The following is a 26,422-nucleotide window of genomic DNA, read 5'->3' as shown; positions in this document are numbered from 1 at the left end:
AAATTACCCTAACCCTAAAATATGCGATATGTCACAGACAGATGCTTTTACAAATATTGTGAAACAAATCACAGAATTTTACAGGGTTAACTAACCACGTGGAACTATTCTCATCATGTGGACTGTTTTTTTTTTTTTTGTTTGTTTTTTTTTAAATTCCAATTATTTGAACTGTTGAATTATCAGAAATTTGAACTGTTTAATTTTTTAAAATTCTAATTATTTGAACTGTTTAAAATAAAAAAAAATTAAAATTCTAATTATTGGAACAGGTTTTTTTTCTCCTTAAGTTAACAACTGTGGGCACTTTATTGAAGGGGTAATTTTCTGCCTCGACACCGCCTACGTCAGACGGCCTCTTCCCGAGCTCAGAACGAGGCGGACGTTGGGACATCTCCGTAAAGGTTATCCCACTAATTAACCAGATTATGAAGAAACAAAGATCATTATTTCGACAGCAAGCAGTGCTCACTTTTTATTTACAACGTTCTGGTAAATCAGGTAATCTGGTAACCAATAAAAAACGCGGGTATATCAAAACCATAGAAAGTAAAAATGAAATGAACCTACCGCATTTGTAGCAGTATCAGAATTTTTGTAGGAATTTTTGACACCCCTAACACGAAACTGCGAATACAATATAAAAATCTCGGAATTTCTCTGTTAAAAGTGGGTTATTTATTTTCTTTATGGATTATACTTCCAAAATAAACTATTACAGTTGTTTTAAAAGTAATAGAAATATTTTTTTTTTTTTTTTAAACAGTAATGAATTTTCCGAACTCAATATTTTTCAATTTTTAAATTTTAAAAATCTATCAAAATTTTTCTATTGATTCTTTTTTTACGATATTTTCAGGGTCAATGTGAAATTTTATGCTCTTTCCAATAAACTTAATATAATATTTTAGACAAACGTTTTTTTTTTTTTTTTTTTTTAATTCACGACCCCCCCCCATCCCAATTTTTAAGTGTCTATTAAAAAGTAAATACTTAATTTAGTAACCCGATGAGTACATAATTATTTACTCACAAATTGAAGAGAAAAGGTCAATACATAATATATTCAATTTAAAAAAAAAAAAAAAGTGTTCTTTTAGAATTTTACCTGTAAAGTTTGAAGTTTAAAACCTTTTTTTTTAAACCACGTTATTTGTTTTTTCTTTTTTTTTTAATGGAACCTTGGTTCTTGCTCCTTTAATTAAAAAAAAAATTAGGGCTTGAATTACATTTTTCGAGGAGTTATAAGCTTGGAAAGACAGGGGGTCGAATAATTCACGCCTCCCATTTTGTAAATGTCTAATAATAATTAATGTAGAACCCGATGAGTACATAATTATTTACTCACAAATTGAAGAGAAAAGGTCAATACATAATATATTCAAATTTAAAACAAAAAAAACTGTTCTTATAGAATTTTACCTGTAAAGTCCGAAGTTTAAAACCTTTTTTAAAAAAAAACACTTTTTTTTTTTTTAATGAAATCTTGGTCCTTGCTCCTTTAATTGAAAAAAAAATTAGGGTTTGAATTGCATTTTTCGAGGAGTTATAAGCTTGGAAAGATGGGGTGGAATTATTCACTATTTTTCACGAAATTTCTGACACACCTACCGCATTTGTAAATCAGAAATATTTTTGTTTCTCAAAGAAAAAAGAATAGAATGAACATGGCTTAGTTTCGAGTTTTGTACTCTTTGAGTGTTGAGTTCCATGGCAACCAGTAGAAAAAACAAGCGTCACTCCCTTCCTGATGCATGCGCATGTAACATTTTATTTGTTGCTGTATTAACTAAACGATTATTATTAATAATGACACTTTTTACAGACATTTGTTTTTAAATTTCTTTTTAAATGACTACTTTTATCGGCAGCGTTCAACATTACTCGTTTTTCGAACCGAATGAACATTTTACATTAAAGAAAAACAAAACTTATCCAGTTAGGTAGAAAAATAACTTATCTTGACTTAAAGATTTATTTGTTAAAAATATTTGTAAAAGTGAGAAATTATCAGTAAATGGTTTAGTTACTTTTTTCGTTTTTTACCCATCCGCAAAAAAGATAAAATCGATAAAAGTCGTTATTTGAAAAGAAATTAAAAAACAAATGTCAGCGTACCCATCCGCCGCAAATGCTATTAAAAAGTCCATAAAAGTTATTTAAAAAATTTAAAAAACAAATGTCTGTAAAATTGAGACATTAACAAATGTTTAGTAACTTTTTTCGGGTTTGTATTACTGTACACATAGATTCGAAAAAGTTGTCAAAAAAACAAATGTTATCAAAGGCAAGATAAGTTACTTTTCTACAAAACTGGCTATATTTTTTGTGTTTTTATTCAATGTAACATGTTTATTCAGCTTGAAAAACATGCAGTGTTTACCGATGTACTGAAAAATTCAAAATGGCGCCCGACCGCCCGACTCTTTTTAACATAGTAAGTTTGGGAAAAGGTATTATAAATAATAAACTAGACAAAATATTATTTAAAAAAACAAAACACTGAATATGTATCAACTTATGTCACGATAACATATATTGAGCGAATTTCTAACAGTATTTTGTCTTTATTATTTATAACACCTTTTTCCGAACTTACTGTGTTAGAGATAGTCGGGCGCCATTTCGAATTTTCCAATACATCGGTAAACACTGTTTTTCGAGCTGAATAAACGTTACATTGAATAAAAACACTGAAAACATATCCAGTTTGGTAGAAAAGTAACTTATCTTGCCTTTGATAACATTTATTTGTTATATATTTGTTTTTTGACAACTTTTTCGAATCTGTACAGTAATACAAACCCCTTTTTTCTTTTAATATTCATACAGTTTGGGTTTGTATTACTATACACATAGATCCAAAAAAGTTGTAAAAAAACAAATATATAACAAATGCAAGTGATACCCTAGGTGTGTCTTTGTGAAAAATAGTGAATAATTCCACCCCGTCTTTCCAAGCTTATAACTCCTCGAAAAATGTAAGTCAAGTGCTAATTTTTTTTTATTTCTTGCTTTATTTTTTTTTAAATTTGAATATATTATTTAATGGCCGTTTCTCTTCAATTTGTGATATATAAAACTTTGGGGAGTAAATTATTTACTTTTTAATAGGCATTTCAAAATGGGTGTGAATTATTCGACCCCCTGTCTTTCCAAGCTTATAACTACTCGAAAAATGTAATTCAAGCCCTAATTTATTTATTTTTTTAATTAAAGGAGCAAGGTCCGAGGTTTCATTAAAAAAAATTTTTTTTTTTTTTTTTTTTTTTTTTAATTTGAATATTTATTGGCCGTTTCTCTTCAATTTGTGATAGATAAAACTTTGAGTGACTTAATTTACTTTTAATAGACACTTGAAAATGGGGGTTCAGGGGGCGTGAATTAAAAAAAAAAAAGTTTGTCTAAAATATTATATTCGGTTTATTGGAAAGAGCATAAAATTTCACATTGACCCTGAAATATCGTAAAAATAGAATCAATAGAAAAATTTTGATAGATTTTTAAAGTTTAAAAATTGAAAGTATTGAGTTCGTAAAATTAATTACTGTTTTCAAAAAAAAAAAATATATATATTTCTATTACTTTTAAAACAACTTTAATAGTTTATTTTGGAAGTATAATCCATAAAGAAAATAAACAACCTACTTTTAAAAGAGAAATTACGAGTTTTTTATATTTTATTTGCAGTTTCGTGTTAGGGGTGTCAAAAATTCTGACACACCTAGTGATACCCTGCATAACCTTTTGTTCAGCTCCCCCTCACCTAACTGAAACTCTTTAAAAACATGACAGTACAATCAAAAAATAAGCTTAAACCAGGCCTAGGGACAAACAAATCCAACTTGCCTCCTCTCTTGAGGCTTGCATTCACTAACTTAGCTGATGTTGAAGCATTTCTCCTAACAAATACCCCGGATATCTTAGCAGTAAGCGAGACTAACCTACACTCCTCCATCCCCTCTAACTACTTTAACATTCCTGGCTATCTCCCACTGCCGTAAGGACTCTGACACATATATGCACGGACTTGGAGTCTACATTCGTAACACTCTCCCCCTGACTAGAGAAACAAACCTAGAAACGGACGATCAAGCCTTTATGTGCTTTAGACTAAACATACAACATAACATTAGCTACTTTTATTTCTCTACCGCTCTCCCTCGACCCAGGACTGCACCATAATAAACAAAGTCTCTGACAGCATAGACACAGCACCCTCGACACTAGCATACAAGTACATGTATTTGGTGACTTTAATGTTCACCACAAAAACTGGCTTGGATTCTCTACTCACACAGATGCAGCGGGCAGCTCAACAGTTTCGCTATATCTCACTCCCTATCACAAATGGTTACGTTTCCAACCCGTTTCCCTGACCAGCAAGAACACGCATCACTTCTAGATCTGTTTCTGACTACAGTTCCCAAGGATTATACAAATGCTGACAGCCCACTCGGGAACGCTGACCATGCAGTGATAATGGTAGAAATAGTAATACACACGGACGAAAAAACGCTTTGGATAATCACAGATTTCAAGGTAGTTCTACTAAAATAGCCATATTTTTTAAACCAAAGCACTTCAAGTCTTCAAATTACTACTGTTTTGTTCGGAAATGAATATACTTTCAAATGAATTAATAAATATGAATGTACATTATATATCTTAAGAGTTTTAAGCAAATAAAGTGATAAAAATGTGAACGTCATAAAATGGCGTTTTCGGTAAGGTTTTGTAATGACCCCCCTGTTTTCTAAAGGTCCGTACCGTGATTGTATGAAGAATTTCGTCATGAAATTTGGGAACCAATTAGAAGAGGTGTTAATCTTAATACTGTCAAGTGTCCGAAATATTTTTGACCATTTCTTTTTTTGTCGTGTTAAAAATAATATGACGAGTATTGAACATTTTGAAAAAAAAATTCTTCGGACACCCAGTAGTAAGTAAATCAATCTTTTTACTATCTTTATCAATTAAAAGTATTGTTTTATGTTGAGTAGGACCGCGGTAATTGATAATTTAAAAGGACCTACCTGAAAAAAAAAATTGTTTCTATTTATCGAATTTGGTCAAATGAAGTTTAAGCAGCAGCAGCAGCTCCAGCCTGTAGAATCAGCGATAGCACAGTTGTAAACAAACACGCGTTCTTTAATTTTTATTCAAGAACGAATTAAGAAAAACATGAAAATATGAATATAAATGTTCTTATGTTTAATTAGAGCTATTTTGTTATCAGAATAACATTAGTTTAGAACTATTCGGTTTTCAGAATATATAATAACAACAATCCTAACCAATTCGGCATTATAAATCTGTTGCAATTTCTCACAAATCTCGTCAAATTTAAAAACATGGTTAAAAAAACAAAAACTTTTGTAGATATATAGCTTGCATGCACTTTTATTCTTTAAATTAGTTTTGAACAATGTTTTACTGCGAACAGCCACAAATGTTTTTTTTTTTTCAAAATCAAAATAAGTATCAAAATCTCGTTTATACATAGATTCGAAAAAGTTTTCAAAAAACAAATATATAACAAATAAATGTTATCAAAGGCAAGATAAGTTACTTTTCTACCAAACTGGATATATTTTTTGTGTTTTTATTCAATGTAACATGTTTATTCAGCTCGAAAAAAATACAGTGTTTACCGTGGAAAATTAAAAATGGCGCCCGGCCCGACTCTCTTTGACACGGTAAGTTTGAGAAAAGGAGTTAAAAATAAAAAAAAACTATAGAAAATACTGTTAAAAACTCACCGAATATATGTCAGCCTATGTCACGGTAACATATATTGAGCGAGTTTCTAGCAGTATTTTGTCTACTGTTTTATTTTTAACTCTTTTCCCCAAACTTACCGTTTCAAGAGAGTCGGGCGCCATTTTAAATTTTCCAAAACATCGGTAAACACTGTTTTCAAGCTGAATAAACATGTTACATTAAATAAAAACACTAAAAAATTATCCAGTTAGGTAGAAAAGTAACTTGCTTTTGATAACATTTTTTTGTTATATATTTGTTTTTGGCAACTTTTTCGAATCTGTGTATAGTAATACAAACCCTCAAAATCTATATCAATATTCTTGAAATTTTAAAAGCAGTTAGAAAACACATCAAACTACAATTAGGAAGCTTTTTATTTCGTTATTTTTTTTTCTACTTATTAAGCGAAAGATATTTTTACAACCTGCTCCAGCGTAGTATAAACGGCCTATGGAATTAACACCTTCAACCTCGAAAATAGAAATCAACAAATTTTTGAACGCTCTTTTTGAAAAAAAGCTCTCTTAACTTCACCTCTAATACAAATTATGTGTGGCAAGTCTCCTCCTAAAACACTCTTTAACCCTAACAATAACACTAAGTTCGAGTGGCAACAAAATACCTCTGTAAGCCACATACAAGCATCTAAAACAAATCCTTTCTTAAAGAAAAATACACATAAAAATAAATTGGTTAACTGTCCTAAAATGCTAGAACGGCCAGGAAATGATGAATTATTTTACATTAAATTTTTGTGAAACTAACCGCTCCCCCCTCTAATATTGTTTTTGTTAGCTTTGTCTCTGTCAAGTTTTCAGTATGTTCACACATAATTTTCCTTAGCCCTACAATTAATTCAAAGTCCGAATGGCAACCCTCCCCATATTCTCATTGCATAGAAACCCTCTTAAAACTACACATAATCATCTTAAAAAAAAAAAAAGCATGCATATTTTCCCATAGAAAAAAAAAACAGTTAACTGCCCTAAAATGCTAGAATGACCTGTAATAGGAAATTATTTTACATTCAATTCTAAAATAATTTGTTTATCTTTCATTAAAGTTTTTCATGGCATTTTATACATAATTTCCTAAAAAGGTAGAATAACATTTTGGAGGGGTGGTCAGAAGGAGTTGAGTGGGGTTAAACAGAAGGTGTTAATCTACAATAATACCAAAGAAATATTGCAATATATTCATTTTTAAATGGTCTTATGTTTAGATTTAAGTTTTTTGTACATAAAGCACATTACAATTCAACTTTGAGTTCTCCAACTTCTTTTCTGTTTATGGATACATGGCATTTTTAAGGAATTGCTGCATATTTATGCACATTTACTGCAGATTATTTGGAAACCATAAACTTTGGGAGATTTTCAGTTGCATATTCTGATTCCTTGTACAAAAATACACTTATATGGTAAATTTCATTTCTTAGTCTTGTGTTTTAACAAAGATATGACATTTTTACTGAAAAAGTAGTGTAAAAAATGTGACGAAACGCATATGATCTTAAAGAGGGAAAAATTTGTGAGGCACAAAAATAGCCATAACTTCCTTAATTTTAATCAGATTTAAAAAATTTAAAAAGATTCTTTCTTAGCTCAACAAGCTCTTTCTATGCATACCAATATTGAAATATTTCAAGCTATTTCAATTTTTTCATGTGTATTGCTAGTAGAAATCGCCCTAAATTCTAGACCCAAAACTGAAGAGCCAGTGTTCAAAATGACGAGATATTATAAAAAGGCTGACTGGGAAGCCATCAGATCTTATCAGAGATGGCCCATGGGGAAATATTTTTTCTCTTCCTGCTGAACAGTGCGCAAATGAGACCACTGAATGGCTCAAAACAGCAATTGAAGCACATGTTCCCATGTGGAAATTTTATAGCAAGCCCCACTCTCCCCAATGGTTTACTTCTACTTGCGCAATTGCCATTGCTCAAAGGCAGCATGCATACCGCAGATTAAACCGACATAAGTCCAGTTCAAACAAACAGAAGTATATAGGAGCTAGAAGTAACGTTAAGAAAGAAATAGCGACAGCTAAGAGAGAATTTACTGAAATCACTAAAAAAACGCATCGAAGCACAAAAATGAGGAAATCGTGACTTCTGGAAAATCTACAACAGTGTAGTAAATAATGGGCAATTAACAATTCCCCCACTAACCAACAATCACAAGGTTGTTTGCTCAGCAACCGACAAGGCTAATATGCTTGCCAGACGGTTTGCCTCGAACTCCACACTGGACCCTTCCAACCACCACGAGGGGTAACAAAAAAAGTCACCCTTCTGGATTTACATGCTTGGTGCCGGCCTCCTCCCTTTAGGGAGAGATAATCCCCAACCCCACCTTCAGGGAGGAGGGTGTCTGGGGGCTTTCTCCTCCTGGCCTCTTTCCCCCCCCTTGGGGGGGGACACCGGCTCCCTCCTTTGGGGGAGAAACTGCCAAGCTCCCCCCTTTCGGGTGAGAAATGCCAGGCTTCCCCTTTTGGTGGGGGGATGGTGGCGTGGCCTTCGTTATAAAGATGGCCGGCCAGCTGAAAAAATGACGTCATCGCCGAGGTCCCAACAAGCAAGGTATGTGGAACTCTTAGACTGTCAATAATGAACAGTAATTTTTACAGACAGCGTTACAAAACTTCAAAATTGGATTAAAATAAAGAAAGAACACGATGATTTATACTGAAACTCATCTAATATTAATAATAAAAAAATAATTAAAAAAACACAAGTTGTTTAAGTATTATAAGCAATTGAATATTTCGTTGTATTATAGATTTTAATGATTAGAATGCGTTCTTTAATTACTTATAAATTACATTTTAAAAAAGTGAAGGAACACGATTTGATTTGTAGTAAACTTGAAGTTTATTTAATATAATTAAATGAAAATTAGGCATGTAAGATTATGAATATTTAAGCAGAACACAAGCAAAACATTTGATATGAGTTAAGACAATAAACAAATATTAAAATGAATTTTTGTTTAATGTTTGGGTTTGTATTACTGTACACATAGATTCGAAAAAGTTGTCAAAAAACAAATATTATAATAAATAAATGTTATCAAAGGCAAGATAAGTTACGTTTCTACCAAACTGGATATATTTTTCGTATTTTTATTGAATGTAACATGTTTATTAAGCTCGAAAACCATACAGTGTTTACCGATGTATTGGAAAATTCAAGATGGCGTCTGACTCCCTCTTTAGCACGGTAAGTTTGGGAAAAGGTGTTATTTTTTTATTTATAACACCTTTTCCCATACTTACCGTGTTAAAGAGGGAGTGAGGCGCCATCTTGAATTTTCCAATTCATCGGTAAACACTGTATGGTTTTCGAGCTGAATAAACATGTTACATTGAATAAAAACACGAAAAATATATCCAATATGGTAGAAAAGTAACTTATCTTGCCTTTGATAACATTTGTTATATATTTGCTTTTTGAAAACTTTTTCGAATCTATGTGTACAGTAATACAAACCCGAAATGAAAAGACCACGAGTGAACGCGCGTTTTTTTTTTTTTTTTTTTTTTTTTTTTTTTTTTTTTTTTTCAAGTTTCATATAAGTATTTTTAAATTTTATCTTTCTAGCTTTAAAAAAAAGTTCTAAAATTTTATCAGCCGGCATAATTTATTTTTGAATATTGAAAAATTTCAGGAAAATTAATTTTTGCTAGATTTTTAAAACGTGTGTCAACAGCTTAAAAAAATCGTCTCTTCAAAAGAACATGTTTTAAAGAGTGTGTGTGCGCGTGTGCTGGGTAGTAGTAGTACTAATAATCTGTCCAGCGTTTGTTTTCGTGTTGTGTGTGCGGCTAGCGCCAGAATGGCGGACGTTGTGTCAGAGGTTGGATTGTGATGTCTGGTGTAAGTTTCGTATTTTTGTAATTTGTAAATGGCAAGTTAGAAAAAAATTAAACCCTTCCAAGATGGACAATAAATAAGACCAGAATATTTTATGTTAAAGTTAAGAGCGTAGGAACCATAGCTTTTTAGATGTGATTATTGGATTAACCAATCAGAAATCGTCTGTGGCACACACATCTGTTTTTATAGATATATAGATTGAAGATAAGATCAATAAATAATATATTCAAATTTAAAACGAGTTTTTTGGAAATTTACCTGCAAAGTTTAAATTTTTTTTTTTTTTTTTTTTTTTCTTTTTAATGAAACCTTGGTCCTTGCCCCTTTAATAAAAAAAATTAGGGCTTGAATTACATTTTTCGAGTAGTTATAAGCTTGGAAAGATAAGGGGTCGAATTCAGTATTTTTCACAAAGTTTCTGACACACCTCGTGAGCACCCCTTTCAAATGTTGAAAATGTCAGTGTAGAAATTACGCATGCGGGTGATGGTTGTACAACTCCGAAAGTTTTTTTTTTTTTTTTCGGAGATCTTCAGTTCAAAACGGATACGTACAATATAAGCTTTTGACGTTTGTACACAGATTCAGAAAAGCTGTCAAAAATATATATATATATATATATATATATATATATATATATATATAACAAATGTTATCAAAGGCAAGATTTCTACCTAACTGGATGTTTTTAGTGTTTTTATTTAATGTAACATTCAGCTCGATACCGATGTATTGGAAAATTTAAAATGGCGCCCGACTCTCTCTTTGACACGGTAAGTTTGGAAAAAGGAGTTAAAAATAAACCCACCGAATGTCAGCTAGGTACGGGCAAAAATGAACGCCGATCAAAATGTATAAACATTTTGACTCCTCCCTTTACTTAAAAAAATCACCAAAAATCAGGAAATTAACCAATTTTAATGAAATTTTCAGTATTTATAAAATAATGATCACAGAATATAATGAATTCATTTTTATTTAAATCTTAGTGAAATGTATTATTTTGTTTAAACCAGAAATACCTTTACTAAAAGTTATGGTTTTCAGTAGTAAATAAAAAACATAATTTATTTTTGCTTTTTTTTTATATATAAAGCATCGTAATTTGTAACAATAAAATAAAACTTTTACAGTAACATTACAAAAAAAAAAAAGCCTCTAAATCCATAATAATGAATTCGATAAAAATGGGTGCTTCTACACTTTATTGCCGAAATTGTAGGCGCCATTTTATTTCACACATCTGCTGTCCAAATTTATGGTAGAAATCTATATAATTATAAAACTCAAATGACCTTGTAATGAGTGTAACCACACATCCGGTTGCTCATGCGTACATAAACCCATAACAGCGTTAACAAATAAACACAAATTGCTACTTTTGCAGAATTTGACCTGTGGACTGAAATATTAGCATTATTTAGAAATTATTATTTAACATGGGAAGGGTAGGGATGTTTTGCAACTATTATGTATTACAACTATACAGTTGCAATTTTCTTACAAATAAATCAACTTTAACCCGTTGACAACTATAAGAGCATTTTACAACGGCGATTTACCCACGTTCTCCCCCCCCCCTTTTTTTTTTATTCTCCATTTTTTAATACACCTTTCTTAAAAAACTTTCATACATTTTCTTCTATCCTACCAACATAAATAAATAACCATTTTTTTTTTATTTTTTTTTTTTACAAATCAACACAATAAAACGTATTGTTTTTGTTTTTTCGTGTTTAAATTATCCAAATAAACTTTTTTTTTTTTTTTTTTTTTACCTCTTTCATTTCCACATTGTCTTAGTTTTATTGACCTTATTAACATAAATTAAATATTTGACCCAATGGGTCATGAATGCTTGTTTAAAATAAATGAAAAAAGTTACTTTTCATTTTCTATTTAAAAGCCATTCTTAACATAGAGAGTGTTTTTTAAACTATTTTGTACTTTCAATTAACAATTTCATTTAAAAAAAATATATAAAAAAAATTTGAATTTAACTTAAAAAGTATTACGGTTCAGTGCACATTTACCTATAAGTATGGCAAACCACTTATAATTCAATGGCTGTAAGTTTTTCAAAAATAAACAATTATAAATAGAACGACTTATAGAAATCTATTTTTCCATTTTAATATACTTTCATAGAAATGTTTCTGCTATGTCACAAAAACTATTTTCTTTCCATATTCCATAGCTAATCTGACATACTGACCCAACTGGTCACGGGTAGTCTAGCCATATTATAAACTATGGCCGAAGCGAGGCATGAAATAAATAACAAAAAATTAAACTGGAGAACGATTGCTTTCGGAAAGGGAAAGTAAATATTTTTCCAATTATATTTCGATAAATTTTTGTACAATAAATGTTTTGGTTTTCAAGTGGCGCTCACCCAGTTTAAACCATTATGAATGTCATTTCATTTTCTGTTTTTGAAAAAAAAAAAAAAAAAAAAAAAATGATCCATGAAAAACTTTCCCGTTCTCATTAATTAAATTTAAACAATTACGGATATGTTCTCTTTCACTTTGTTTACTTTTTTTCATAGTTCTTTCCGGAAGTTTAATTTTTTTGTTATTTATTTCATAGTTTAATATAATGATTTCTTCCCTAAATTTGGACAGCAGGTGCGTGAAATAAAATGGTGTCTCCAATTTCGGCAATAAAGTGTAGAAACACCAAAAAATGAATTTCTCGAACTACTGATATTATTTTAATTCAATGCTTATTTAATATTTTCACACAAAAACAATTATAATTGTACAAAATATTTTGTTAATTTAGAGATACGTTAGCTGTGTCAGAAACTTCATGAAAAATATTGAATAATTCGACCCCCTGTGTTTCCAAGCTTGTAACTACTCGAAAAATGTAATTCAAACCCTTTTTTTCAATTAAAGGAGCAAGGACCAAGGTTTCAGTTTATTGGAAAGAGCATAAAATTTCACATTGACCCTGAAAATATCATAAAAATAGAATCAATAGAAAAATTTTGATAGATTTTTAAAGTTTAAAAAATTGAAAAATACTGAACTCATAAAATTCAATTAATTTCATTACTGGTTTTTAAAAAAATAAAAAAATAATATTTCTATTACTTTTTATACAACTTTAATAGTTTTTGGAAGTATAATCCATAAAGAAAATAAACAACCCACTTTTAAAAGAGAAATTACAAGTTTTTTATATTTTATTCGCAGTTTCGTGTTAGGGGTGTCAAAAATTACAACAGAACACCGACCACTCTAATTTGTTTTTTTTTTAGTCATAATCGAGGTCACTGACAACATCTGATAATCAAACCCGGGGCAAATTTACCGTTTGCACGGTATTAACCCCTGAATCCAAGAACTACTTTCTGCCATTTTACAGCTTTATGCGGTAACATAAACGACGGCTGTTGAATGTGCCTTCACATATCAAACTGCTTTTCACATGGCCTACTCCTCTTTTGTGGAACATTTAAAATTATATGAAAAAGAAAAAATGCACTCCAAGTGTTGGGGGGGGGGGTAATGTTAGTAAGACATTTTTTTCTCTTCTCATTGGTGGACAATTTAAAATTCGGAGGAAAAAGTTGTCTAGAACAAAATGTAAAAAATGGCGATGTAAAAATTTCCTTAAATCGGAAAAACAGAAAAAGAAAACGCGAATGTGATGGGGGGGGGTACGCAAAACAATGTTAAAACTTTTTAAAAAATCTGAACGCTAAAAATGGCATGAATAACCCTGTTTCAATATAGTATTGTTTGGAAATCAAATTTGAAAAACTTCAAAATATTTTTTTTTAATTGACAAACTCAATAAAAAAAATGACTAGTCTAATAAGACAAAAGCAGAAAAAGTTTTCTATTTTTAACAGAATACTTTAGTCGGCTCAGCACTAGGTGTGTCAGAAATTTCGTGAAAATAGTGAATAATTCCACCCCATCTTTCCAAGCTTATAACTCCTCGAAAAATGCAATTCAAGCCCTAATTTTGTTTTTCAATTAAAGGAGCAAGGACCAAGGTTCCATTAAAAAAGAAAAAACAAATAACGTGGTTTAAAAAAAAAAAGTTTTAAACTTCAAACTTTACAGGTAAAATTCTAAAACACTTTTTTTTTTTTTTTTTAAATTTGAATATATTATTTATTGACCTTTTCTCTTCAATTTGTGAGTAAATTATTTACTTTTTGGTGACTAAATTAATTAGTTACTTTTTAATAGACACTTAAAAATGGGGGGGGGGGCGTGAATTTAAAAAAAAACCGTTTGTCTAAAATATTATATTCGATTTATTGGAAAGAACATAAAATTTCACATTGATCCTGAAAATATCGTAAAAAAAGAATCAATAGAAAAATTTTGATAGATTTTTAAAGTTTAAAAATTGAAAAATATTGAGTTCGGAAAATTCATTACTGTTTTTTTTAAAAAAAAATATTTCTATTACTTTTAAAACAACTGTAATAGTTTATTTTGGAAGTATAATCCATAAAGAAAATAAATAACCCACTTTTAACAGAGAAATTACAAGATTTTTATATTGTATTCGCAGTTTCGTGTTAGGGGTGTCAAAAATTCTGATACTGCTAGCTCAGCACGCTATGTAAGCAGTAGCGCTTAGCGAGCCGTTTATGTTAATTTCTATAAAAGATAAAGAAATTTCTGCAGAATTAATAATTATCAAATATTTACATAGTTTCAGAATTTTCATGTATAATATCTATGAATGATATATTCCGATTTATTTTATCAATTTGGAAATATTCTTCATCAACTTTGCTCGGTCGTAACTTTGCTTCCTGTGGTCGTAAAAATCAAAATCAAACACCAGTAGAGATGGACTTTGTTTATATAGCCTGTAAAATTTCAGCCATGTCCAATCAAATTTAACCATAAAGTGGATGCTCATTTTACGTTAAATTAGTATAGAAAAGTAATCACCCGCTTTTGAAACTAATTTCTTCATAGTTTGGAAACTACTTGTTTCCTGAAATTTTTAAACATTATTTTCAGTTTCGGCACCCCCCAAAAACCTATAATAGTGGTAAATTTTAAAGGATTTTTTGAGTGGGCAAAAATGCTGCACCGTTACCATTCCATCTATAGTTGCATGAGTGATGTGCCATCAGGACTGTTAGTGGCCTGTCCCAGTAAGTAGCCCATCCTTCTTGACCAAGGCAAATGAAAAATTTACAATAATAGCAATTTTTGTATTGGTTAAAAGTAGTGGTGTCCTAAGTAATCGGTAATCAACTGATAGGCCGATTATGTTTCTCTTTCGTATTAAATTTTAACGATTTCATCACTGCCAAGTGACTCATCAGATAGCTTTGACACATTAAACATAGTAACTTCTAATTTAACTTAACAGTTAAGAGTCTGGTCACCAAATTTATCAAAAGTTTGTGAATGATTTGTTAGCTTTAACAAAAAATGTCTTATATTTAAATAAGTGGGCAAAAATACTTAATAAGTTTTCCAAAAATCACATTTTCTGTTAGTGATGTCACTTGTTTAAAATGAAAATTTATTTTTGTCTATTTGTCATAATTAAGTTTCACAGCCCTTAAGAATTACGACAAAGAAAAATAAATTTCATATTTAAAAGTAATTTGATGTCCAAAATCTAAGGCATAACATTTTCAAAAGCCAATAATTATGACTCGCTAACCGTAAATAAATTTTTAAAAAACTCCCTTAATCCTACTTCTAACCCTAGGTACGAGTGGCAAGCCTCCTCCTCTTAAAACCCTCTTTAACCCTAAGAATAACGCTAAGCGGCAAGCTCCTCACCAAACAAGTTCCTTGGTAAGCTACATATAAGTGTCTAAATAAATAAAAAATAAATAATAAAAAATCCTTAAAGAAAAGTTTGTCACCCATAGAAAAATAAATTAGTCAACTGTCCTAAAATGCTAGGTCTCGAAATGGTGAATTATTTTACATTAAATTTGTGAAACTAACCCCCACTCTAAATTCTAAATTGTTTTGTTTCTATCAAGTGATTAGGGTGTTCACACACAATTTTCCTTGCTCTATCATTAACTCAGTGGCAACCTCTCACCCTCTCATAATTGCACAAAGACCCTCTTAAAACCACACATAATCGTCTTTAGGAACAAACAACAAAAAAAACGCACAGGATTTCTCTGATAGAAAAAAGTGGTTAACTGCCCTAAAATGCTAGAATGGGGAATCATTTTACATGAAATTCTAAAATGATACTTTATCTTTTATTAAAGTTTTTTAAGGTATTCACATGTCTACAAAGACCATCGTGATCATCTTTCTCAACAAACCTCAATCACAAAGCTTGCTGAAAACTTTGGAGTCATACCGGAGAACAACACTGTACACGATAAACCAGTGACACAGATTTAAAGAATGAAGAGAGAAAAAATACACCGAAATGGAGATGGAAACAATAAGCGAGCAGGGAAGTTCCTAAAGGAGCTGAACCAGGAGTACATACACAAGGCTGGCTCAAGAGTGGGAGACTTCCATTTGATGAGGAAAGACTCATTGTAACGGGGCAAGATCAAGGCTTACTCACAAATGGATTTAAAAAATGGCTGAACTACAAACAAATGGCTCGTGTAGATTCTGCCACTCGGCGATTAAAAGCCCAAGCCATCTAATGTCTGCATGCCCAATCATATTGGCAGATGACCTTTACACTGCCCATCACAACAAAGTACCTCCATTGGAAGATCTGTGGAGAGATGCAGCTTGACAGATTGAACATCTGGGAACATGAACCGCCACCAATAACATCAAATGGTAAAGTGACCATGTTCTATGACGAAGACCTACAGGCGGGCAGATACATAAAAGACAAGCCAGATATTGTAATATGGAACAAGCCTGAAAGAACTGCGCTCATTATTGATGTTACAGTCCCAAATGATTTTGGCCATAACAGAAAATGACATGGTCTCTGAAAGAAATAAACATTATACCGGTTGTGATAGGAACAACTGGATTAATAAAAAAGAATCTTCATAAATACTTAAAAGCGATCTCTGGAAGACCAAGCTGTAACGAAATACAAATAGCAGCCATAAAGGGAACAGTATCTATTTTGAAAAGAGTCCTCAGATATAAATTTAAATCATAACAGAATCAAGTGTTGGCTCCAGGAGGAGAGCCCCTTGATCTCTTAATTCTTACTGAAGTAAAGAATAAAAAAAGATTTTAAGTAAAATCGCATATTTTGGAGAGGTGGTCAGATGGGGTGGGGAGTTAACGGAAGGTATTAATCCAAAGAAATGTTGCAATATATTCGTTTTTAAACAGTCCTAGATTTCGATTTCAGTTATTTTTACATACAATGCATTGCAATTCAGCTTTGACTTTGACTTTTCTTTTAATGGATACATGGCATTTTTAAGGAATTGCAGCATATTTATGTGCATTTACTGCAGATTATTTGGAAACCATTAATTTTTGAAGATTTCCGTAGCATATTCGAAGTCCTAGCACAAAAATACTTATATGGTAAATTTCATTGCTTAATCTTCTGTTTTAACAAAGATATAACATTTTTATTGAAAAAGTAGTGCAAAAAATGTGACAAAACGCATATGGTCCTAAAGAGGGAAAAATATCCAAACATGTGAGGTACAAAAATAGTTGTAAATTATTTTTAAACATTTTTAAAAAGATTCTTTCTTGGTTCATCAAGCTAGATATCAATATTGACATATTTTAAGCTATTTCAATTTTTTCATGTGTATTGCTAAAATAAACGCAACTTTGAGGAAACCAATTTCCAACTAATTTATTTAATGGAACAAAATTTTATAACATTGATAACAAGAATTGTATTGGAAGATTTGTACAAGATGCGTAAATAATTAAAAATATTTTCAAAACGGGAGTAGGAACGTAAACTTAAAGAAAATTATTCTATAACGGTTTTATTTGACCAATTGATGTATAAAGTGTTTTTTTTTTTTTTTTTTTTTTTTTTTTTTCCAGCCATGGGCAAGTTTATGAAATCTTCAAAAGTGGTGCTTGTGTTAAGCGGCCGATATGCAGGTAGAAAAGCAGTAATCGTAAAGGTATATATATATATATATATATCTCTCTCTCTCTCTCTCTCTCTCCCCTTTTTCAGTAGTTACATTGCCGTATCTGACAATTCGAGACGAGCTGCCGTTATTGAGGTAAACTCAAATATGCAAAAGATACTTTCTCAGCAGATTTAGAATAATGTAGCATGTTGTGGTAAGGTTTAGAACAATATGGCAAAAAGTTATATTGAAGCGGATGATTACCAAATTGTATTGGTTCTTTTTTAAATAGTAACTTTTTTCTCTAAATGGGCAGCAGAGTATGTAATATAAAAATGTTAAAACTAATGCTATATTTATTGCTTGTACTTGTCATAGAAAGTGTATTTGCCTAATATATAGGCAATGCCATGTCAAATCATGCCGAAATTTAGTTTAGTGCCATGTCCTCTGATTTTGTAACTTGCACTCTAGATGGACATCATAAAAAATTTAGAAATCCTAAAACTTAGAGCATGCGACTCCCAGCAGTTGCTTATTGAAAGCATTTTCCATTTTGCATAAATCTTCAGAGATGGTGCCCAGGCAATATTTTAATTACATTTTCACGCATATTTTCCGTTTGAAATATGCGAGCCTAAAAATTCACTTGGTAAGGTATTCAAGAAATCCAAATTAGTACCGCATTTGTTCAAAAATCAGATTTTGAAATTTTTCACGTGTATTCCAATATAGGGGGGAAAATGATGCGGCTGAGATGATACCAGGTGTTTTTGTTTTGAATATGTGAGATGCAGTTTGAGAGACCATGTAAATTTATAAGATTCATGTTGAAATAAGTTCTAGAAAATAAAAATTATACAGTAAAAAAAAAAAAAAAAAAAAAAGTGTCACAGTGACAGCTAACTTCACGACAAAAACCAACATCCGATAACATTCATTAAAAGCAGAATTCCTCAAACTTTTCATCAGTTATTTTGCATCTTCTTCCTATATATGTTGGGAATACAATGCAAAGAATGTTCTTTATTGGAGCAAACAATTTGCAGCTAATAGAATGTCTTGCATGGTCCGTCGGGATGCATGAAACTTCACTCTGCATTAATTTCAGTTACAATGCTATTAAGTTTTCACTTTTGGGTGGAATTTGTCCATTCCTCTGCCTTAGCAAACACATATCTCGATGTTCGCTTAAGCAGAAGAATGGACAAAATTCCACCATGAAAAAAGTTTTATGTATTACTTTTTCAACTTTTTTCCTTTAGGTCATCTAGCAAAATTTTTTCTTTTTTAGGTCATCTAGCAAAATTATGCATTCATTTTATATAAAAGTAAATTTTATCTACAAATTTTAGTTTTTCTATTAATTTAAAAATAATTATTTTATCACTAGTACAAGTAATGAAGGCTGGCACTATTTGGAAGTTTAAATTTTCTTTTTTTTTTTTTTTTTTTTTTTCCCCCCTTTCTGGTACCCTAAAAAGTTCTGTTTTCATTCTGGTTAATCATCCCAACACTAGACATTGACAGAACAGTGTTGCATATGGGACATGCCAGGTTTATTAACATTTCTAGTAAGAATCTGTTAAGCCATTAGAGCAAAATTTTTCTTGTGGGATATATTGTGTTGCTTAATAAACAAATTGCACTACCATTATATTTTAATTAGGTATAGATAGTTATTTGGATCTAAATTTATTTTAGGGTTAATGTAGTTCATTCAGCTTTGTTGCAAATATTTTGAAAAAATTAGCCACCAACTAATCCACAGAAAGAAACATTAAAAGAAATACAATGGAGATTGTGGTTCAATAGTCAAAATTAATTCTGTATATTTTTGGTTACATGGGACTATGGTGTCATTGCAGAAGACATTTTTTACAATGTTTTACTAATTTTAATTCCTGTGCAGTTACTAAATACCAACCCTGCTAGCTTCTTTTTTTTTTTTTTTAAGTAAAACTATCTGTTTAAATTGATGAGAATAATGTTGATAAATGTTGTGAAGTCTGTTTGTTTTTGCTTTTCTATCACTGGGACTGTTTTACTATTTAACTTTTACATTCCAAATCTTATATCAATATGAATTTTATATAAATTTAAAGTTTCTCCCAACTTCATCTTCAATACTCTACTCAAAGCAGTTGCTTCTCCCAATAGGGGATTTCTGAACCAAGGACACAAGTGTGAATAGATATTGCTAGTGAAATGGAAAAACTTAAGATTTTTAGTCCAGAGGCATTTTCTTTTCTTTTTTTTTTTTTTTTTTTTTTTTTTTTTAGTACCATCTCAGCGATGTTTCTTTCCCCCCCCCCCTGCCCATATTGGGGCACATGTTAAAAAAAAAATTGATAAAATCAAATAGATGGTTTTATTTCTGAACAAATCTGATGCTATATTTAATTTCTTCAATCAAAAAGTCTATTCTGGGTGAATTTTCAGGGTCACATGATGTGACCCTGAAAATTCACCCAGAATAGACTTCCAAATGAAAAATATTCAAGAAAATATAATTATAAAAATTTTGCCTGGGCACCATCTCAGAAGATTTATGCTCTCGATTGCCAACTACTTGGAGTTTATATACTCAATTTTTCCGGATTTCTTGTTTTTATAATGTATGTTCATCTGTGATATAAGTTACAACAATCTGAAGACCTGAGCATCAAGTTCTCTCTCTCTCTCTCTCTCTCTCATATATATATATATAATGAGAAATGTACTTCTTTCCAGTTTAGGGTCAAAGAAAATGCAAAGGTGACAAGAATGCACTTGGAATCCAATTTCTAAAAGTTGTAAAATTCACTTGGAATACTGAAATTAAAATGATTTTGATCTCTTGTCTTTTTTTTTTTTTTTTAAGAACTATGATGATGCTACTCAAGACAGAGGCTATTCCCATGCTTTAGTTGCTGGTATTGACCGCTATCCTCGCAAGGTAACTAAACGCATGGGAAAGAGAAAGATGAAAGAACGCTCTAAGTTGAAGACATTTGTCAAAGTTCTCAATTACAACCATCTTATGCCCACAAGGTAAATATTAGTCTTGCATTTCTTCGTTCCTTGATAGTATTGACTGCACTCTTATTTACTCACTAATATTTACTTAAAATAAATGTTTTATTTTTGCTACACTTTAAAACAATTTACGGTACATGTGCATTTAAATGAACCAGATGTAACTCGGCATTTGCTTGGCTTTGTCCGGCGCATGACGTCAACAGCCAGATAAAACCGAGCGCTGCCGATAAAATAAAGACAACACTGCAAAATAACTGTAAAATGAAATCATAAATGTAGAAACATCCAAAAAATAAATAAAAAGCAAAAACCTACCGTTCATTTTTTTTTTTTTTTTTTTTTTTTTTTTTAGTATTATTGTATAGTATTATTGTTTGAAATTGTTTTGTTTGCAAAATAAATACATATAAAACGTTTTTTTGTAAACAAATAATAGCTTTTTTTCTTTTTTTTTTTTATGAAACTTTTCAACTATTTATGTAAAATAACCAACAAAGATATTTGTAGGATTTTTTTAACAAATAATAGTAATTGTTTTTTTTTTTTTTTTGTTTTTTTTTGTTTTTTTGTCCGCATTCTCGTTTATTGCATTGCTTTGCTTCCTTCCACATCCGCTCCACATGATTTGTTGCCTGTGTTAGGACAGGATCTACAAAATTAAAGCTGTAGTTCACCATTACATGGTGATACCCCTCCTCTCCTCCCACTTTGTTGTAAGCCCTTCAAAAGTCTATGACCATGGTCCCCGGCAGAATATTTTCTTATTAGTGGAAGGAGAGTTTCGGCATTCCTATTTGGTATGTTAACCAAAAAAGAAACCCTTCCTTTTCGGTGGAAGACCCAGACCGGTGTTAGATGTCTGCCAACGTTGTGTTTCCGGTGGTTAAAGACACTTGTCGATTTCGACCGTATGGCCTGGGCCTCCTATCTGCCAGGGATTCCTGAGAAAGTAATCCCAGCATATATCTCACATGAAATTCTTCCAGTTCACAATTGTGTGGCGTGATCACAATCCACATTCACGCTGGAGATTCCGAATTGCCGCCATATCAAAATCCTCATCTGCTGCTCGGCACGTGTTGAGCTGAAACTAAGCATGGCGCACAGCGTTTTGATTGGCTAATGACCAATGTTTCGTCAGACAGCAGCAAAACCCGAGCTGTTGACGTCATGGGCCGGACAAAGCCGGGCAAATGCTGAGTTACGTCTGGTTCGTTAAATGCACAAGTACCCAATTTACTTATTTTAATAGAAATTAGATACATACTAATTGTTAGCTTGTCGTTGAACAAAAGACTGACACAATTTCCTACATTTAAAAACCTCTGTAGGTAGGATTGAAGAATGTACATAGCAATGCGGCATTGATTTTTCCAGAAAATTTGCATGGCACTGGTGATGATAGTTGGGATTTGATGTGGTAGCCGATACCAAAAATTGAGCATGTAATTTAAAAATCGTATGGGGAAAATTCTGAATAATCCTTAGTATTTTTACTAGAAACTTTGAAATTTTACTATTTTAGAAATAAATTTGGTTAAAATTGATACATTAATATGAAATTGAAAAAGAAATATGAATTATAATTTTAATTATGAATCAGAACTAGCAAAATAGTTCATTCTTTTTTGCATTGATACAAAACTTGTATGAAAGCTAATTAGCAACTAAATCATCCTAAATTTCACAATTTAAAAAGATATACAAAACTGGATAAAAGTTGGAGAATCAAGTATTTTAATTTCAATTTTTATTGAACATAGTAAAAAACTAAATTATTTTGTAGAATTCCTTTTGGGGGGGAAAGGAAGGTCTATGATGGCACAATGACTTGCTTCCTGCCCATTTACAACTTGTGAAGCTTCTGTTAATTTTTCTAACCCCTTGTAAATGGGCAGATAATTTAAGAAAACCTGACATATCAACTCTGGTGATATGTTAATATTAGATATGTTATACTGTTAAAGTTCATGAGAAAATTAAAAATGCATTAAATGACTTTGAGAAAATGTCAATGTTCATTTTATTGAAAAATATACTAATTGATGTGAATTTTGTTGCCTGTTAAAACCTGTTATGTTGAAAGGAGTGACTTTGGAAAACGCAGAGTCCACAGAAACGTTAAATGGTCTAAGAAAATTTGTCTACAGATCAACAAGGATCGTAGACAGTAAAATTTGGAAATTGGGGGTGCAGATTGTCACAAAATGTTGGACTCTTAACTAATGAATGATAAGTTATAAAAACTAATACCATATAAAAAAATATGCTAATTAATTGATTTTGTTAATCACATCACTTTTTTTTTACTTTATTTATCCCTCCCTTCCCTCCAGAAGTTTTATGCAAGCTGCACTCTGTGTCCTGTTAATAACTGGATTCAATTTTTATGCTTGCTATAAGAAATTCTTGTTTTCTTTATTGTTTCTGCTGCTTTTGTTTGTCAGGAACATAAGGAAATTAAGAGACATTGTTTTTTATATATATATATATATATATATATATATATATATATATATATTATATCAGTAAAGATTAAGTTTATAAATCAAAAGGTTCTGTAAACTTGAAGTAAATATAGATATTTATATAGTAATACCACCAAGATAGGAAATAAAGCTTGTTATAGAAGAATAAAAAAATTTAAGACTGTAAAAATATATTTTCCATTTAATGTAATAAGATGTATTGAAATTTCCTTAATCCATGGAATTTCAAAGAAATTTCTTATCCAAGGAAAAATATTAGCAAATGAAAAAAAAGCTATGAATTTGCTGGTACTGATATTAATTGAAATAGCATTACTTGAAAACTAGTTTCAATTAATGTCAGTACCAGCAAATTTATAGCTTTGCTATATTATTCATTTACTAATATCTTTTTTATGATAAAAAAAATAAACTCTGCAGATTAAGAAAATTTTATTATCTTATTTCCTGTCAAACAAATTAATGGAAAGTATATTTTTAGTTATAAATTTGTATTCCTATGATAAAATTTCTTATCTGAGCAATTTTTGTAACTTGAGAAACAACGTAATAGCATTTATAAAACATGTAATGTAATAGTTTCTTAAAAAAAAAACTGTCCTTTGCATACTTTAGATCATATTTAAAGCCTAAATGCTTCTGGCAAATTACATTTCTAATGTAACCAGAATAAAACTGTTAATACTAGGTTAATCTAATCTTACACTAACTGTTAATCTTTATAAAATTCAAAATGCATTAAATGACTCTTAGAGAAAAATTGTCACTGTTCATTTTATTGAAAAATAGATACTCAATTGATGTGAATCTTGACAAATCCTGTGTTAATAAAGATGCCTTCAGAGACCCAGCATTGAAACGCAAAGCCAGGCGAGAGGTCAAAGGCAAACTCGAAGAAAAGTAAGTATCTATTTTCGATGTGCTTTAATTTTATTAAATTTTAACTTTAATACTATCTTGTCACTTAAATCTATGATTGTTGGTCTGTAAATATTTTTCGATTAGGACAAATATTTAGACAAAATATAGCGTGGATTTTTAGTTAGTCTTAAATTTTTTATTAATTTAATCAATAGGTTGATTTTTGTTTTTGTCATTTGGTTGGATTTTATTTCGTCTTAAGTTTTTTTTTCTCTCCCTTTTTCTCATGAAAATATTTGGAAATATTGATTTTTGTTATAACAAAAATTTTGCAAAGTTAAACCAATTTATGAAGTTGGTAGGGGAAGCTTGATTTTAATTTTGGTACTTTCGCATGCACTTACATGAAGACTTTTTTTTACAATTGGCACAGGCCTTGAATTTTTAGTATTGTCTTGAAGGGGCCTTATTTTTCTCATTTTAAAAAGGTCTTGAAAATCGTATCATGTTCAGTAAACGTTTTTTATCGGAATAAAATCTAAATACATTTCTTCCGGCATTGTCAATTATGTTCCTTTATTATAAAACTACTGTTATACTTTACAGCCAAAGTGAAATTCAAAATTGAAATATTTTCCAGCTAAGAGGGATTAACTAGCATCAACAAAACAAAAATAAGAGATAATTTGGGATGCTAATAATACAATAAACAAAGAAACAATTTCAAGTAAAAGACCTTGTCTCCAAAAGAGCCTGCTCTTAAAAATTGTCAAATTAGTTTATGAAAAGGAACCAATTTATTAGTGAAAATGACAACTGGAAATGAATACTATACCTGAATAATCATAATCAGCTACTCCTTTGAAAAAGGAAACAATTGATAAATTAAAAATGAAACAATGTTAAGTAACAAAATAATTAAACTGGTTAATTAATGTACTTGTAAACTATCAAAACTATTAAAACTACAAAATTTAAATAAAGAAAAAAATTCATATGGTCCTTGATGAGAGGAAATACTTATCCGTTTTCCATGAGATGATGTCGTTTTGAATGAGACCAAAATCCTTCATACGTTTTTTTTTTTTTTTTTTTTTTTTTTACTTTGATTAATCATAAATACTAGTTTTTAAAAAACAAAAAATGTTAATTATATATAATTAATATTTTTTAAATATGCAAATGTTAGTAAAGATGACTGGCTTGACCAACTGTTCACAACCTACATAGCTGATCCTTGTTACAGCAAGTTCTGAGGACTGTTCTGGTACTCTTATGGCTTGTATTCTAAGAAAAGAGGAACTAGATTTGAGAACCTGAATGATCATCTCTGAGCAAGTCAAGGTAACAGGAGGGGTTTTAAGTGGCAATACCCAACCAGTACCATTATTTCATGCTTCATGGCCAGACAGAAGTATGCAATGTACCTGAAAAACTAATGAGAAAGACAAAACTTGCTCAAGTAGAATTCTAAACTTCTAAAATTCTAAACAATAAGAAAATGAAGACTGGAAAGTGATGTCATTTACTTCCTCAGCAGATATCTGTGAAAGCGGAGAATTCTGGTAACTTAACTGACATATTTGGATGCTTTCAAAAAATCAACCTATGAAGAAAAAAAAATACTGAACTGGCTTAGCTCAAAGAAAAGCTTCAAACCAGCAAGTAGCACTGAAAATGATAGAATATCACCAACTAACAAAGTAAATAGTGTAGTGGTGAGCTCTAGTGGTTTGTTGTACATAGTGGTTTCTTTAAAACTACTTCATGAAAGTGACTTTTTTGTTAATTACTAAATATTTTGTTTGTTTTTAAAATATTAAATTTTATTTTGAATTTTGTCTAGAGAAATCCTTGAAGACAATTGTGTGTGAAAAACATGGCATAAAAACAATTGGAATGGGGGGAGCAGGAGGAGTTAGTCATAGATTTAATGTAAAATGTGCAACTTACCAACAGCAACAAAAAAATTTTCATTTATTAAATGACGTATTTGGTTGCCAAATTTATTTATTTATTTATTTATTTTTTTCTCCAGGTATAAGACTGGCAAGAACAGATGGTTTTTTCAAAAGCTGCGCTTCTAAACAATGTGAATAAATAAACTTGTACCTTAACTATATCTTGTGATATTTTTCTTTCGTGAATCAATTTCACTTTTGTGAAACCATGTGCTCCCTCTCGACAATCACCAACAAAAAAAAATGGGGTCTTGATAGTATCAATCACATCATGAATGAACAGGTTTTAATCTCGACTCATTTAGCATTGTTGGCATTAATTTTTTTTTTTTTTTTTTTTTTTTTTTTTTTTTTTTTTTGTGTACTTAGCTATTTATGTTTCAGGCCTTGAGAAGGCCTGGAATTTTGAAGCATTGTCTTAAAAATTTTTATTATTACT

The 26,422-nt window shown here is 30.6% G+C and overlaps 1 protein-coding gene across 3 annotated transcripts in view; it reads left to right on the top strand.

Annotated features, from left to right (window-relative positions):
* LOC145291316 (large ribosomal subunit protein eL27-like) overlaps positions 1-26,144 on the top strand; it is a 358,375-nt gene extending 332,231 nt beyond the window's left edge. For 2 of the 3 annotated variants that reach the window (XM_080137056.1, XM_080137057.1), the window contains 4 exons: positions 17,617-17,699; positions 20,515-20,684; positions 23,951-24,061; positions 26,061-26,144. In XM_080137056.1, the coding sequence (XP_079993182.1) occupies positions 17,617-17,699; positions 20,515-20,684; positions 23,951-24,061; positions 26,061-26,109 (413 nt within the window). In that variant the 3' untranslated portion in view covers positions 26,110-26,144. Of the gene's footprint in view, positions 1-3,254; positions 4,543-17,616; positions 17,700-20,514; positions 20,685-23,950; positions 24,062-26,060 lie in introns of those variants that run through there. The other variant, XM_080137058.1, reaches the window with a different exon arrangement.
* Positions 26,145-26,422: the final 278 nt, after the last annotated feature.

The sequence above is a fragment of the Euprymna scolopes genome, chromosome 12 (genome assembly GCF_053919585.1).
Source record: "Euprymna scolopes isolate OS-2025 chromosome 12, ASM5391958v1, whole genome shotgun sequence".
In the NCBI taxonomy this organism is placed as follows: Eukaryota; Metazoa; Mollusca; class Cephalopoda; order Sepiida; family Sepiolidae; genus Euprymna; species Euprymna scolopes.
The sequence above is the reverse complement of the archived record's forward strand: the minus strand, read 5'-3'. Positions and strand labels throughout refer to the sequence as shown.